The sequence below is a fragment of the Antechinus flavipes genome, chromosome 1 (genome assembly GCF_016432865.1).
Source record: "Antechinus flavipes isolate AdamAnt ecotype Samford, QLD, Australia chromosome 1, AdamAnt_v2, whole genome shotgun sequence".
In the NCBI taxonomy this organism is placed as follows: Eukaryota; Metazoa; Chordata; class Mammalia; order Dasyuromorphia; family Dasyuridae; genus Antechinus; species Antechinus flavipes.
Genome location: NC_067398.1, coordinates 95,837,837 through 95,854,297, shown reverse-complemented (window position 1 = coordinate 95,854,297; position 16,461 = coordinate 95,837,837). Strand labels below are relative to the sequence as shown.

General features: G+C 38.3%; 1 protein-coding gene across 1 annotated transcript in view; it reads left to right on the top strand.

Annotated features, from left to right (window-relative positions):
* Nucleotides 1-6,468: 6,468 nt before the first annotated feature.
* SH3GL2 (SH3 domain containing GRB2 like 2, endophilin A1) overlaps nt 6,469-16,461 on the top strand; it is a 226,358-nt gene continuing 216,365 nt past the window's right edge. Inside the window, exon 1 of the mRNA XM_051987069.1 lies at nt 6,469-6,867. Within this exon, the coding sequence (XP_051843029.1) occupies nt 6,823-6,867 (45 nt within the window). The 5' untranslated portion in view covers nt 6,469-6,822. The remainder of the gene's footprint in view (nt 6,868-16,461) is intronic.

Below are 16,461 nucleotides of genomic sequence, written 5' to 3'. Positions count from 1 at the left end.
ACTTTTTGTAGTGGCAAAGAACTGGAAACAAAGTAGAAGCCCAGTTGAGGTATAAGAATGTAATAGAATGCTGCTGCTGAATAATAAATACAGACCTACATGAACTGATTCAAAGTAAAATAAGAATTAAAAGAACAAGATAATATGGTATCTTGTTCTCTTAGTTCCTTGTAGAAGGGATGGCTTGTTGGCTTGGGAAGGGAACCACATATATTTAGAAAGGAAAGAGATGTAAAAACTCAGTGTCCCTTCCAATTTGAAATCTAGGATTTGAGTGTCTTCCCTGGTTTCTTTTCCTCTTCCCTTCCAAATCCTGGGGAATGATTACCTTCTCCTTCAGACCTTACTTAACACTTTGCACCTCTCTAGGCCACTTATAATAAAGTATTGTGTTGATGTCCTCCTCCAGGCTCTAATTTTTTAGAGGGCAAGAAATGGCTTATGTATCTCCACAGTACTCAGGAACCTGTTCTGAACATAGTCAGTGCTTAATAAATAGTAGTTTTACTAGATATGTTTATTTTTGTAGAAATTCAAAGATAAACCTCAAAACAAATAAACTTCTCTTACCTATTAAAAACTTATAAATGGGGGGCAGCTAGGTGGTGTAGTGCATAGAATACCAGCCCTGAAATCAGGAGAACCTGAGTTCAAATATGGTTCCAGATGCCTAACACTTCCTATCTGTGTGACCCTGGGCAAGTCACTTAACCCCAATTGCTTCAGTTAAAAAAAAAAAACATAAATGAAAACTAATACTCGCTACAAATTTGTTGTTACATTTTCTGATTCTTTGACTTACTAGTAAAATGCTTTTGTTCATATTAAAATGTACTTTATAACTTTTCCTTTAATTGTAAAAATTGGTTGACTTAGTTTTTAAATTTAAATTTCTAATTCTTTTTGCCTTGAAAATTGTGTTGTTTTTTCCTTTACTACTAATTAGTTCCTTAAGGTATGTCCATCTGCCTGCTGCTCTTACTCATTCTTGGATACTTAGAATGAAAGACTGCATGAACTGTGTTTATCTTAGAGATTTCTTTTTCTTTGCGATACTGTCATAGGTAAAATTATTTGGAAAATCAGTGTTGACAGCTCTCCAACTCAAATAAAATGGGACTCTATGGAAACCCATATCCAAGGAATTTCTTGTTTTTCTAAAGCTGGCAGAATTCAATTTGCTAATATGATCTTCAGAGATATTTAGTTTCAACATCAAGATGATGTTTTAAAGCTGATTTTTCAATTGTTGGTATTATAGTCTCAGATTTGTTATAATCTTTGTTTTATTTTGTGGGTGATTTAACTTAATTTTAATAAAGGTTTATTTTGGTCATATTTGTGAAATTATAATGAAAATAGAAAAAATAATGATTTAGATTCATAACTTGTTTGCTCTTTGGGTGTTTTTTTTTTTTTTTTTTTGATTGTTTTGGCTTGGTCTTCTAAACATTAAATCTATTTGCTGTTTTTAGCCACTAAATGATGCTATTAGCTATCCAGTTCAATTCCACAATCATTTATGTATTAAATGCCTCATCTATCCAAAGAATAAGCTTTGTCCATAAGGGTGATGTATTTAAGTAGAGCTACACTAACCCCCTCAATTAATCTTTGATCTTGTACTTTTGAAATGGCCAAGGTTAAAAGGGCAATCTGCCTGAGGAACAGAGTGCTTGCTTTAGGCAAAACTAAATGGCTTTACCCACCACTGAATAAATGAGCCTGAGGCTATAAGGTAGAATTATTTTAATCAGCTCAGACCTAGATAAACCTTATATTCAGTAGATAATTGATTTCATTGAATTCACAATACTAATAAACTTTTGAGAAGACAATAAATTACTGAGAACTTGAACCCCCAAATCTGTCATTCAGTTAATATTATTCTTGACCCTAACTTTTTCAAGGTACAGTTTTTCAGCATTTTGGGTGCAAGAACTAATCACTAGGAAAATGTAAGTTGGCTTTTGCCTAGGGCACTGAAGTTTAGAGGATGCTGATAACACATTTCCTTCTTCAGGGGGTAGAATTACTATTTAACAAGAATTAATCAAAATAGGAAGTTAAAAGATAGTTATTCCTCCTCTTTGTTGTGGCTCTCCAGGTGAGCTCTTTCCAGATTTGGGTTCCTTCCCATAGCAGCAGTCTTTCCCCCAAGTCCTAATCAAATTGGATCTTTGAAAACTGATGGAGCTGGAAGCATCAGGATTGATGGTTATGGATCAGCTATTTTACTATCCCTCTACCTTCCAATCCCATCCTCGCTGTCAAGAATTGCTAGGTGGTGGAATGGATAGATGAATAGATTGTGAGCTCCTTGTAGGCAAGAAGCATATTTTGCCTCTTCATATATACCTCAAGTTTGCACAGTGCCAGACAACAACATGCATTAAATAAATGTTTATTGACTGAGTTATTGATAGAGAGACTATTGAGCCCAGGCTCAAGAAGACCCAAATTCAAAGCTGACTTCAAACACTTAGAAACCATATGTCCTTGGCACTTCATCTCTGTCTGCCTCATTGTCTATCTTTGTCTTACTATAATATACCCATAATAGATCTACCTCCCAAGGTGATTGTGAAGATAGGAGAAAATATCTGTGCTAAGTACAGTGTCTGGCACATAGGCACTGATAAATGCTTCCCCCTTTCCTTTCTTCTTCCCCATTTGTATCTATCTATCTATCTATCTATCTATCTATCTATCTATCTATCTATCTATATGTGCATTTTGATAGTTTATTTTCTATGATAATCTCATGTATGCTAACAAAATAAACATGATTTGGTTTATAAACTAGAATGTCAATTTCTTTTATAATGAAAATGAGAGTTATGCAGAAATTGGTATTCATCAATTGATCCATTTTTCAGGAAGAAGGAAATACATTTTAGTAAATATTTTTATCAGTGACAGGGCTACTAGGAAACCAAATTTCAGATTAGAATGTTGCTTTGGTGAGTTTAGAATTTGAGAAGTAGTCTTTGGAAAATAGCGTTCTCTAGGAAAGGTTCGCATTGATTAGTAATTTACTTCTCTGAAGAATCAATAAACAAATACATAGTTCTTAGTAACAAGAAAACAATACATAATAATTAAATGACTAGTGAGTGACTGTGAGCCTCCTGGGATCTGACAGCTCCCAGCTAGAGGATAGCTATGACCCAAGAGTTTGAAAGAATGAACAATTTGAGTTTACGTAGTTTCCCACAGTTGCATGCTTTCAAACATACCAAGGAGTATAAACAACAGTTTCCACGGGAGGTACAATTTGTAATGCCAGGAGGACCAGTAAGGTGGAGACAGAAGTTCAGAAATTGGATTACTCTTTAGCCCCAAGTGTAGAACTTGAAATCTGATGCCAACTGGAACACAAGAGGTTGTTTGGTGCTTTTCTTGAACTTGTCTGTCTGGTTGTCTCAGCTAGTTCATCATGTGGTAGGGGGATGACTGCCATCATCGTTGACCTGGCATTCTTGTCTCTCTCTGACCTTGAGCAAAGGACCTTTCTGCTGCAGTGGCTTGGTGGAATGTTTGTGACCTGCTTCCTCTACTGCTCTTTTCCCTCAAACCCTCATTGCTCTTGGCAGCAGAGGACCGCACAGCAGGTGAGAGAAGTGTTATGTATATTTATAGAATATCTGGTATTGAAAAATTGCAAAGTAAGTTCTAGAAAGCAAATATGTCCAAAAATACAGGAAACTAGATAAAGCTGGTAAGGTGAACTGTTAAAGATTGGCTTCAAAGGTATCTGTTTTCCTAATTCTGCCAGTGAATAATGTTATGAGAATATCCTAAGTCTGGAAATAGAAACTTGGTAGTAGGTCTGAGGTTGAAGGAGACAACTTTAAAGTAGAAAAGAAAGTCAGACCTTTTTAAGTACTGGAAGAGGAATGCCCAGTGGAAGCCCAAAGCCTTAAAAGTGGAGAGGATTTAGTGTAAGCCTAGATATAAGTAGAAGAAAGGAAGAATAGAGTTTCCTAATCCGTAAAATGAGGTGGTTAAATGAGATCAATCTACAAGGTACCTAAATTGATGATTCTATAACTTACAGTTAGGAAGTGATGCCTTTTAGAACATATCCCTTCCTCCCAAATATGCCTCACCTCTCATATTTTTCTATGGGATGTCAGGAGTATAGTTTGAATTGCCACTCACTCGTGAGTATAGTATGAATCATCCCCTTGCAACCTCATTCTTCCCCAGCCACAGAATGGCACTTATTTCAGGCCAGCCTTCTTGCAAATGTATTACATTGATCATAACCCTGGCTGGATTATAAGACTGTAAATAGACTTTTAAAAATTTCATCACCATTGCTATTTTGTTGTTGTTGTTGTTTAAAGAAAAACAAAAATCTCCAAGCTTGGAAAAAGGGATAAATCCTAAATTTCTTATGTCTATATTAGAAAGGAATTTGCACATACTTTCCTGCCCCATGATTATATAAAAATAGGATAGCAACAATCTCAGTTCAGATTTACTCTTCTGAAAAACGTTTCAGGTAAAAGGTAATGATAAAGTGTCAAGATTGGGGGAAAAAAAGGACTCAAATGTCCCTCATAGAAAAGCCTTGGGTTACTTTCCCGAACAGAGCAAGAATTGTCCTCTGGGTCAGGTGCTGAAGATGCAAGATATCGCTAAAGAATGATATAATGGAAAGATGGTATGAATCAAACTTGGATTTGAATTCAGATGGGCTTCTTAGCAGCTATATGGAATTAGCTTTGGGCAAATAATCTTTTTAAATTCATGCTGCCTGTTAATTTAGTTGTCTCTGTAGAAAGCATCATCATTCTTCCAACCATTCAGTTCAACACTTAGGAATCATTCTTAGTCTGTTCACTGGAACTCACCCTGTCCAGTTGCTAAATTTCGTTGATTCCACATCTCTTATTCCACATTCTTGATCTGGATCTCTTCATTTATTTAGTTGCTCGCCTGGTACAGGTTAAAATCACCTCTTACCTGGACTGTTGCAATTGGTATTTCTGGACCTGGAACTTTCCCCTCTTTAATTTATCTTTCACAATGCTGCTAAATTGTTATTGGAAGAGTGAAGTTATAGCCTCTTCACTTCCTTGCTCAAGCATCTCCAACAGTACTTCCAGTAGCCCTTCCCAATGCAATTCCTCTCTAGAGTTCCCTCTCCCGAAATATTCTGGATTTATTTAGTGTATTTTTTGTATTTAATTATCTGTAAAAGCATTATTCCCCTGAAGTGGAATGCAAAGGCAGAAACTGTTTTTTGTTTTTGTTTTCAAGTATCTAGCATAGCCTTAACACAAAGGAGCTGCTTATCGATGCTTATTTAATTGAATCAAAACATGCTTCTACCCTGTAGGCCTAATTTTCGTACCTGTAAAATGATAATTTCTGACATTTCTTTCTAAGAAACAAGCATTACAATGTGTGGTGGTATTCAAACTTCCTTTCCCAGGATTCAGATTCAGGTTAGAACCTGATAGGGATTTCAGGGATCCTTTATTTCTCTCTCCTTATCACCAATGAGGAAGCCTACCTACTGTATACAAGATAGTATACTATGTTCTAGGGATGTAAAGACAAAAGAAACAGCTCCTTCCCTCAAAAAACTTCTTTTTTTTCCTGCTTGGAGGGACACAATATGAACGCAGATAAGTAAATATGAAATAAAGTGAGGGAGAGAGCATTAGTAACCCGTGGGACAAAAGATGGCTTTCCCTTAGGAGGGAGGTATTTTAGCTCAGCTTCTTTAAATAAAAAAAAAAAAAAAAAAAAAAAAAAAAAAAAGAGCCTTCAGAGGGGGAAGTTGAGTGGATGAGCATTCTAAGCATGCGAATACACAGAGACTAGAACATTAAAAACACCTGAGCGGAGCCTTGTGAAAGCACGCAGCTAAAATAGATTGGAGCCGGATTATGGAAGAAGGATTGGAAGTAAAAGTGAAAGTGAAAATAAGGAACTCAGGGTAGCTAAAGCCTTCTAGATCCAGGAGCAGCTCTTCTGAGTGCAAGGTGTTTGGACTCCAAGAACTCCAGCCTCCCCTAACCTCTGGCGAATCCTCCTACCCCGAGCGTAAGGATTCAAAAAACCAGAGGAGCAAAAAAAACACTTTAAAAAAATCAGCTGAAAGTGAACTTTGCCTTCGAACCCTAAAGTGCAGCTCCAAAATCTCCGCAAGAATGCGTTTACGTGTAGCGTCCGCGGTAGTCTGTACGCCTCTGTTTGCGCCAGTGTGTGAACTTGTGTACCTGCATGTATGTGTGTGCACCTATGCGCACGTCCATCTCTCACAAAGTAGCCCGGGGGTCCCAGCCAGAGCCGGAGCCCGCCCGCAAGCAGCACACCTGATCCTTCCTTCATCGGGGCTGGGGGCGGACCCGGGGGCCGCGGCTGGGGCTGGGCTTCCCGCTTCCCCTTTAAGAGGCCGGATTACCCTTCTCTTGACGTCAGGGTGTCTGTCTCTGCACCGCCAAGCAGAGCCTCGGATAACCTGCTCACGCCGAGGGAGGGAGGGAGGCAGGCAGGCAGAGCCGCTGGCTGCAACTCGCGGGGTGCCCGCCGAGAATACCCTCCTCCCCCTCCCTTCTTCCTCCCCCGCTTCGCTTCTCCTTCTCTCCCAGCAGCAGCCCCCCTCCCTCCGGCCTCCCTATCCTTCCTAGGGATCAGGCAGCGGCTGCCACCGCATTCCTGCAGCCGCCCCGCTCCGCTCCCGGAGCCCCCGCCGCCGCAGCCTCAGGCTACAGCATTAGCAGCCGCCTCTGTCACCGCAGCAGCAGCCCCAGGCAGTAGCAGCAGCAGCAGCAGCGCGCATCCCGGGCTACCCCCCTCACCATGTCTGTGGCCGGGCTGAAGAAACAGTTCCACAAGGCTACTCAGGTAAAGGGCACTGGAGCACAGGAGGATGGCGAGGACGGGCTCGAGGGGGAGCAGGCTCACTGCTGCTCCGACGGTCTGCGGGACTGTCTATTCCCTCCGCTCTGTTTGTCTCCTGACCTGGAGCTCTCCAGGAAGCTTGGTGGCGCCCCGGGGCTCCTGGAGAAGAGAAGTGATGTAGGAGGGGAAGGGGACAGCTGGGGATGAGGATGCGTCAGCTACCTGTGGGAGCAAGCGGGGGAAGAGGGTCGAGGGCGACCCTGGCTCAGAACGCTCTAAGCATTGCAGGACTGGCTAAGCTAAGCTAGAAGGAGGAGAAGCGGTGATTCACAGCGGGGGATAAAGCCCTGTGCTCCCTCTGCTGTCATACTTATGGGGTGGTCCTTCACCCTGTGTTAGCTCCCCTCACAGCCTAGACGTTGACTCTGAAGTGTGAAAGGTACTTCTTAGTTGACTCGAGAGCTCTTGAATAAAAGCCTTAGGGAAATTGACCCAGCCCGAGGGAAAGGAGGGCAATGCTGGCCTCTGCTCCCCGGGGATTACTGGAAGGAACGGATATATTTTCCCTTACCCCTTACTCGAATACAATCTACCTTATTTGACCATACTCATCCCTCCTTCATCGGTCTATCTCTCCTTCTAGCTGAGGAGTAGGGCGGGAGGATACAGAGCATCCTCTTCTGGAGATTTCAGGTGGAGAGGGGGCGCTGAGAGGTAGGGAATGAGTTCTTGGCTTCCCTCTGCTGGCTGTATCAGCAGCATCCTTTGCATTATTGAGCAGGTGGAGGGGGGGAGGAGGGGTGATGGTAGCTAAGCTGGGCTCTGCACTGCAGCCTGCAGCTCTCCCACCTTCCCCATCCATCCTTCTTCCCTTTTCAGTTTGCTACTGCTGACACCACTGCTGTGGTTTAGGGAGTCGTGATTTTTGGTCCCCACGCTTCCCGCCTTTTCCTTTCTCGGTGCTCTACACCAGGACGCCTACACTCTGGCGCAGCTGGAAAGGGTTTAGGGAGGGAGGGCAAGGAAAAAACAGGGCCCAGGCTTGGACCTTGTGAACCAACGGGCATTAAGAGAACCTTTTTTCCATGTGCCTGAAAAGAGCTGAAGAGATGATGTAAAGTCTCTTCTTCTTCAGTGACCTTGCAGTGTGATACACCTAAGTGATACTTTGTGTCCCAAGAGTGGTCTCCAATGAGCAGATGCCCTGGCTGTTACTCTTCTGACATCCCCAATGCCAAACTCTTTATGGATCCAGCAAAGAAAAAGTTAAGAGTCTGAGTCAAAACTTGACTTTGCATATTTTGAAGGGCAAAGAGGATTCAGTTCCAAGGGTTTGTGTGGGACAAAGATGTTATCACGAAATATTTCATGCCTGTTTTATTGTTTATCCCAAGTAATCACCTGGATCCAATGAGATATATTAATTTAAAAAATAGGGAGATCACAACTCAGAATTATGTTTTTGAGATTTGATATTCTTCTTTTTATTGAGATAGTAAAGGAAATAGTAGTTAATACTCTTAAAAAGTAGAAGGGTCTCTCTGGGAAAGTTTCATTCCACTTTGTTTATCAAGATTAGATTTGCTCAGACTAATGAGGCTTAACAGATATTCGTGTGTGGATGTATGTAAAATTTATTTATATATATGCATGTAGACACATAGATTTTATGTAATAAAGCACCTCTCCTTTTTGTGGCACAGAAGTATTCAAGAGACTCCACTTCTTTGTTTCCACATAAACATTTTGCCTTACATTCATACACATTTCCTCCATCTTTTTACCATTTCATATTGGAAGCCAAATCAACACTTGGACAAAATGAAGCTATGATTCCAATAAGAGAGGCCTTTTATTCTGAGTGCATGTTGAACAATGGCAAGGGGCTCCCTTTGCCATTTTAGTAGCAAAGAAAATGCAGTCCTACTTCTTTGGAGTAGACCACATCCACTTTCCAACTGGAGCAAATGGCAAGTGAGTGTAAATGTTAAACTTATACATCCTTCAAATGACATTTCTCTTGTCTTAAGTTTCATTTTAGCAACAATTCTTTCATTTCTAAATAGTTTAGGTTGGTTGCAACCCAGGTAAAAAATAGCATATTGATGCCAACTTTCACAGCCTCTTATTAGAGACTAGAATTTAGGTTTTGCTGTATCATGCTGGAGATAGAGTGGATTTTTAATCAAATAACAGTTATTCCATTCAATTAACCTACTATAAGTAAATCAATATATGAACATTTGGATTTAGAAAGATTAAATTCTTATGTATGTGTCCTATTGCTTTAAAAGCAGCATTTTTAAAAATGCTGAGCCAGACTGGTATACTTAAAATGTGATTCAAGTATTAAAAATTGATTTTTGCAGCTTTCTAGTAATAAATTAATTTTTCCAGAAAATAAAGTATACACACATATCATTCTAGTAAGTTTTTTGTTGTAGGAAAAATTCATTTTTTTTCTGTTTGAAGGCTCATATTTGGGTAAGTTAATCATTAGTCTATAGCTTCATACATAATTAATGTGTCATCACATTCTCAACTTTAAGAAAATTATTATCACTTTTTGGATTCACAATACCCCTTTTAATCTAAGTTTTTGATGCTTTCATCAAATCTTGTGTTCTGTATTATATCTTGGTACATCTAAAAAAAGTAGCTTTTTTAGATGTACCTTATTATGTAAATCTTAATGAATCTGATGTTGATTTGAAAAATCTCAGGTATTTGATTAAAGAAATAATAAAAGCTTATTCAGATAAATCAGCTTTCCTAAACTCAACCAAGTTCAAGATCCCTTATGGAAAATTTTGCTTTGTATTGGGCTCTCTTAAATAAGTATATCTAGTTAAGTAGTTATCTGGCTTTAACTCGCCTACAGTCTTTTGAGGGGGAGGAGGGATTGGAGAAAAATCTCTGCCTCTAGAGTAGAATATATTCATTCTTTTTGGAATTGATCTTCCTATCATTTGATTTTTGAAAACTTCTTTCTTCTCTCTCAAAGAGATGTTTGTTACTTTTAAACTTATTTTAAAGTATTAATATTGTTTGAGGAATGAAAAAACACCCTTCAAGGTCAATGGAGATATTTTTGGGAAAATCTGGATTTAGGAATGTCTGTCTTGCTTAGTCAGCAAGGATTTGTTAAGCACTTACTATATTCTAGATACTGTATTTAGCCCATGGAACTATAAAGACAGACCAAATAGTCTTTGCTTTCAAGAAGCTCACATTATATGGAAGAAGACAATAGTCATGCAATTATGTATAAACAAAATACATAAAGTGAGAGGTAATCTAGATAAGGGGGAGGAGAAAAATGAGATCACCATAGACATCTTGCAGAAGATGGAATTAGTCTCCATCTCGAAGGAAGATGGTAGGTACAGATGAAGAGAGAGAGAGCATTTGAGGCATGAAGTCCATTGAAACTTTAGAGGTTGTTTAGCAAGATTTTCTGACTACCACTGAACAGACTGGTAGATTTCCAAACATGCTAACTGGCAAAAGTTTTCATGGGAGACAGATTATATCTTCTCTTTCAGTTAGTCTGGATCTTCAGTTAAATGTGAAAGGGTCTTTTGGGAGTGCTCAACCCTAGAGGGATATATGTCTGTCTCTGTAAAGTTTAGAAGGTTGAAGAAGAGCAATTTTAGGGGGTGAAATCTAAAAATAATTTTTTTAGAGAAAGTAAATTCATTGAAAATGATTTTTATTTTCTATCTATCTCTAGTAGCAAGCATAGTGCTTACTAAATATTTGTTGAAATGAATATCAGATTCAGTAAGATAGTTGACTGGGATTGATTTTATCCTTTTTATCCCTAGTACTTAACACAATGCCTGGAACATAGTGAGTACTTAATAAATCTTTGGTTGTACTTTAGAAATAGAAACACTCTATCTAAAGGGACTATTGAGATAGAAGATGACCCTGAGGAGTGTGACTTGTGGGAGTGGAGAAGAAAATCAGCTTTTAGCTGTGGTTCTGGAGAAGAATAGAGCAGGAAGCCCAGGTGAGTCATTTGCCTAGTAGAGAGTCCAAGGGAGAGCAGTCTGTGAAGGAAAAGAGCACCTTTATCTTGGCTACTTTTGTTTCCTATATGTGTTCTTCTCTACTAGTGCCTTCTTTTATATTCACCAATTTTTCCTATTGACTTGGTGTGTATTTGTGATATTGTGTGCAGCAGGTTTGTGTGTGTTCTCTTAAGATATCATCTCCATAAAATGCCTTTGCTTTGTGCTAAATGTATTCTCTGGCTAACAGAGATAAATGTTGTGGTAGGGAATCATAGCTCTAGTTTATGCCACATATACAAATATACCACTAAACTTGGAGTAGTTGACTTTAAGGGATGACAATCTATGTGTTCATGGAGCAGGGCAGTTAAGAAGGGTACCAGGTAATTATCCAAAATGGGATGAGGAAAGGCTTTGTTAAATACCTTGCTGAAATCCAAGTCTACTATGTCTGTGGTGGGCCAGTGTATTAACTCTTTCACAAAAGGAAATGGGGTTAGTCTTTCATGACTTGTTTTCATTGAACCCATCCTAGTTTAGAGTAATTACCATTTCCACTCTAAGTATACACAAACCAATCCTTGAAAAATTTATTCTAGTGGTTTTGTTCTTCTCTCTCCCCTTCAATTAATGCTAAACCTCCTGGCTTGTGCATAATTTGAAGAATCTACCCCTTTCTTTTTGAAAATCAGAATTGTGTTTACCCATATTTGGGTCTCTTTTATTTGCCTCAAAGATGACAGATTGTGGTTAATAATCAAACAAAATTTTCAATTCTCTGGAATGTATAGTTTTTCCAAGGCACGTGATTTAGTTTCAAGGTAAGCTGTTATGTCTGAGTTCTCAGTTGTGCCCTTAGAATGATGGGGCAGAGCTTTACACCAACAGTTTCAGAGTGGCAGTTTTAGGTGGATCTGATAGTCTTATCAAGAACTCCTGTCATTAGAGATGATAGCAGCCTTTGCCACATATTCACAAGATGCCTGAAGAAGGGGCACACATACATCCTGTTCTCCCTTGGTTTCCTCTGCTGCTAGGTATAGCAGGGAAGAGATGTAGATTCGTAACATTGACAATAAGTCAATGTTACGCTTTGGCTATGTTTAAATCATTCTGTGTTCGATCCAAACTGCCTAAAGGCACCATTGACAGCCAATAACTATTTCCTCCTTAAATACACTTATTAATGCCATCCCTGATTTAGGCCCTCTATAATAATCTCTCATGCTTTTCATAACCATATCACTGATTTAGAGATGCATTAAATTTCACCATATTCTGGAGCCATGATGAAGCTAGATTCTTTAATGATGGAGTTAAATACAGTGTTACCTTCCCAACTGCTTACTTATATTAGGTTTTGGATCATCATTAATTTTTTTGTTTTAGACTTCCTAGTTCTTTCTTGGTAGAGAAAGTAGTAAGGGGAAATCTTCATGAAAAAGGTTGAATTTAAACAAAATAATGAAGACTAGGGGAATAAACATTACCAGATGTTGACAGTGGAATGAGCAAGTCAGGAAGATGAGAATGTCTAGGACATGTGTGAAGAATAGGAGCAATGTAGTTTAGTGGAACTTATGTTAAGCACTTATGTATGAAGTGAGGCTAGCCACACAGATTTAATAATATCCTGGAGAGCCTTTAATATGAGCTAAAGGGTTGAGTTTTTGCATTTGATCAGTGCTGGGGAGTGATGGCAAGTCTTTGAACAGTGGAATGAAGGATCAAAGGTATGTATTAGGAAGATAAATTTGACCATCTTTCAAGAATGACTTATAAAGGTGATAGACATTAGAGGCAGAAACATTTGTTAAGGAAGAAGTTATAATAATTCAGGGAAGAGATTTATGAAAGTCTGCAGTAGGGTAAGGACAGTGGGGACAGACAGGAGGGAAGTAATGTGAAAGCTGAACTGATAGGGCTTAGTGATTTATTATATGGAGAAAAATAGAAGAACTGATGATGACTCTTTCCACTTTGAGTACCAGAAAAGTGATACCATTAACAGAAATGAGAAATTAGGAAGAAAATCATATTTAGGTGAAATATTATGGGCTTAGTCTTGGCCATGCTGGGATTTTGACTTGCTGGTGGGAAATTCAGGTAGAGATATTTATTAGGCAGTTAAAGTTGTGGGTCTGGAACTTTAAAGAGTTCTAATTACAAATTATTCTTATTTATCAATTAAATTTGATTATTTTAGGCAACATATTAGCTTGGTTTGAGCTACTAAATATAGCTGGAAGTATATACAACTGCAGCTCTTTACTGAAAATCAGTTCTTTCCCCCTATAACAAAGCTTTTTTGATGTTAAATAAAGATGTATATCTATTTACATCTTTGGTTAGATATGTATTAGACAAACACATGCTTTTCAGATTAAAAAAATTTTTTAGCACAAATTGAACTCTCATGACTTTGAAAAGAAGCGAAATTAGTCTGTTCTAAAATAATGTTTTTATATAATTTCTTATACTTGTCATGAATAATAGTAATGTGCTCTTACCTAACTAGTTAGATTATTTGTAGAACATAGGATAAAATGAACAACTATAAATGCATTAAAAATAAAATGTTATATAGGAAGAATTATATTAAGCATGTCAAAAGAAATGTTATAGGGGAAATATGAGATGCTCATATAACAAAAATGAGGTATAATTAATGGATGATAGGCCCCACTGATTTACACTCAGTGTCAAGGGAATGAGAAAAGCTCCCCTCACATTGGTTGAATTATTCTCTCATCCCTCTGACAGATTTTGCAGGAGGATAAAATGGATAAAAGTTGAGGATGCAAAGGATGGATAGCCATGGATTGCAATTTGCATCTCATACTGCTATAACATCAGAGACCCATAGCAATATTAAAGGAGGGAATGATATGAGCAAAGGCAAAATAGGTTAGATGGATTTGTCTTTTCCCTTTGGAGGCAATTAGCCTTCACTGATTAGTGCGAATAATGTTTATTTCACATAGTTTATATTATGGATAGAACACTATAAATGGATGTTAAGACATCTACCTAAATGTATTAGCAAAGCAATTCTAATATGATGTACTTATCTCTGTTAATATTACTTTATGCTTACTGTATTAAAATGCTTTCCCCCTCTGCAGCTTTGCAGGCAATATTAATCATTTCTTCCTCCATGATATTCTTTTCTCTTAAGCTTTTCAGGACACCTGTTTGCTGGTTTTTCTCCTATCTATTTGACTACTCCTTTTCTGTCTGCTTTGAGTGGATCCTCCAGATCACACTCTCCAACTACAGATGTCTCTCAGGGTTTGGTCCTATGTTCTCTTCTTTTCCCTTCTATACTACTTTACTTGGTGATCTCATTAGTTTCCGTAGATTTAAGAATCATCTCTATGCTGCTGACTTGCAAACCTCTCTTTCCTGACCCAATTCCTTTATTGACCTCCAATTTCATATCTCCAACTTCTCAGACATCTTAAATTGGATGTCCAGTAGACATCTTAAACTCAGTTAAGTCCAAACCAGAAATCATCTTTTTCCCTACCCTCCTTCCTACTTTCCCTTTTATTATGGAAGCCAATGGAAGTCTTCTCAGTTTCTCAAGCTTCTGACCTAGGAGTCATTCTGGATTCCTCTTTATTTCTCACTCCCCATGTCCAACTTGTTGCCTAGACTTGATGATTTCATCTGTGCAATATGTGCAAAATTTCAAATACACTCCATTTTCTCCTTTGACACTGCTTTTAAACTTAGTGCAATCCCCAATTCCTTCACATTTTGACTATTGCAATAGCTTGTTGGTGAGTCTGCCTGCTTCTAATTTTTCCTCATTCCAATCCATCCTCCATTCTATTACTAAAATGATTTTCCTAAAATTCAGTTCTGATTATAATCATGAAACTCCAATGATCTCCTTTTGCCTTCAGGAGCAAATACAAAATGCTCTGTTTTTATTCAGAGTCTTTTCATAACCTTAGCCCTCTTCTACTTTTCTAGTCTTATTTCTTAACAAATACTCTTGATTCCAGAGATACTGGCTTCTTAGCTGTTTCACCAATAACACATTTCATCTCTTAGCTAAAGGCACTTTCTCTAGCTGTCCCCCATGCTTGGAATGCTCTCCCTCTTCCACTCTAGCTATTAGTCTTCCTGTCTTCCTCTAAGGCCCAAATAAAATCCCATCTCCTTTGGGAAACCTCTTCTAGACTCTCTTAATCTCAGTGCTTTCCCACTTTCCTTCTTTAATTATTTTTAATTTATCCTTTATATAATTTTCTTTGTATATATTTGTTTGGAAGTAATCTCCCCCATTAGATTGTAAGCTCCTTGAGTACATGGACTATATTTTGTCTCATTTGTATTTCCAGTGCTTAGAATAGTGTCTGGCACATGATAGGTGCTTATTTGATACTGATTGACAGAATCAGCCAGATATACTATACTAGACCAACACTTTCTCTGCTGTACTATTCACTTGAAAAGAAGAGGTTGCCTGAATTGCCATTCCAGGTATCATTTTCAGGAGCTCTCATTTGGGAGTGATCTCTTGGGACCTGTTTATACACATGATTTTTTGATTTCTGTTATTTTTGGCAATCAATAGGATTACTTTTACTGTTGCTCTGATTGGGTACATAAATATCATTATTCATTTTTTTTTAGTTGTGTATGACTTTTGATGACCTCACTTGGATCATTCTTGGCAAAAATACTGGAATGATATCGTTTCTTCTCCAGATCATCTTATAGATAAAGAAACTGAGGCAAACAGGGTTAAGTGACTTGCCCAGGATTATATATGATCATGATATATGATCACACACACATATGTGTATGTGTGTGTGTGTGTGTGTGTGTGTATGTGTATATATATATATAATACAAGATTCTAAAGAATATTTTGTTTTTCCAAATACAAGTAAAGATAGTTTTCAACACTTACCTTTGCAAAACCTTGTGTTCCAAATTCTTTTTCCTCTTTCTCTGCTCCCTCTCTCCTCCCTCCCCTAGAGAGCAAGCAATCTGACACAGATGGAACATGTGCAATTTTTCTAAACATATTTCCATATTTGTCATGTTACACAAGAAAAATTAGAACAAAAGGGGAAAAGAAAAAAAAAACCAAGCAAACAAACAACAACAAAAAAGTGAAAATACTGTGTTTTGACCCACGCTCAGTCTCCGTAGTTCTTTCTCTGGATGCAGATGGTTCTTTCCATCACAAGTGTGTTGGAATTAGGGCTTATATTTTAATGAAGAGATGAAGCACTTAGGGGAGTGTGGCCATGGAGAATATGGTGGGTGGCACAGTAGGACAGCTGATTGTTTCTGCCTGGATTATGTAAATAAGATATACCTATTGCTGTTATAAAGAAGTCTGGAGAGTGAGGAGTGAAGTAAAAGCTTGGAATGGAGCATTCTTGAAATGTTCATCATGGAAGGGCAGTCCCTAATCAGGAGGGAGCAGAAATTGCTCTGTGGTGCCAAGTGGGTCTGTGAAAGCATAATGCCTGTGTGTTTCCTAGACTTTGTCATCTTCCCTTGATGTCAAACATAGCACTTTGCTCAGTGTGGGTGTTTAATAGCTGTTTGG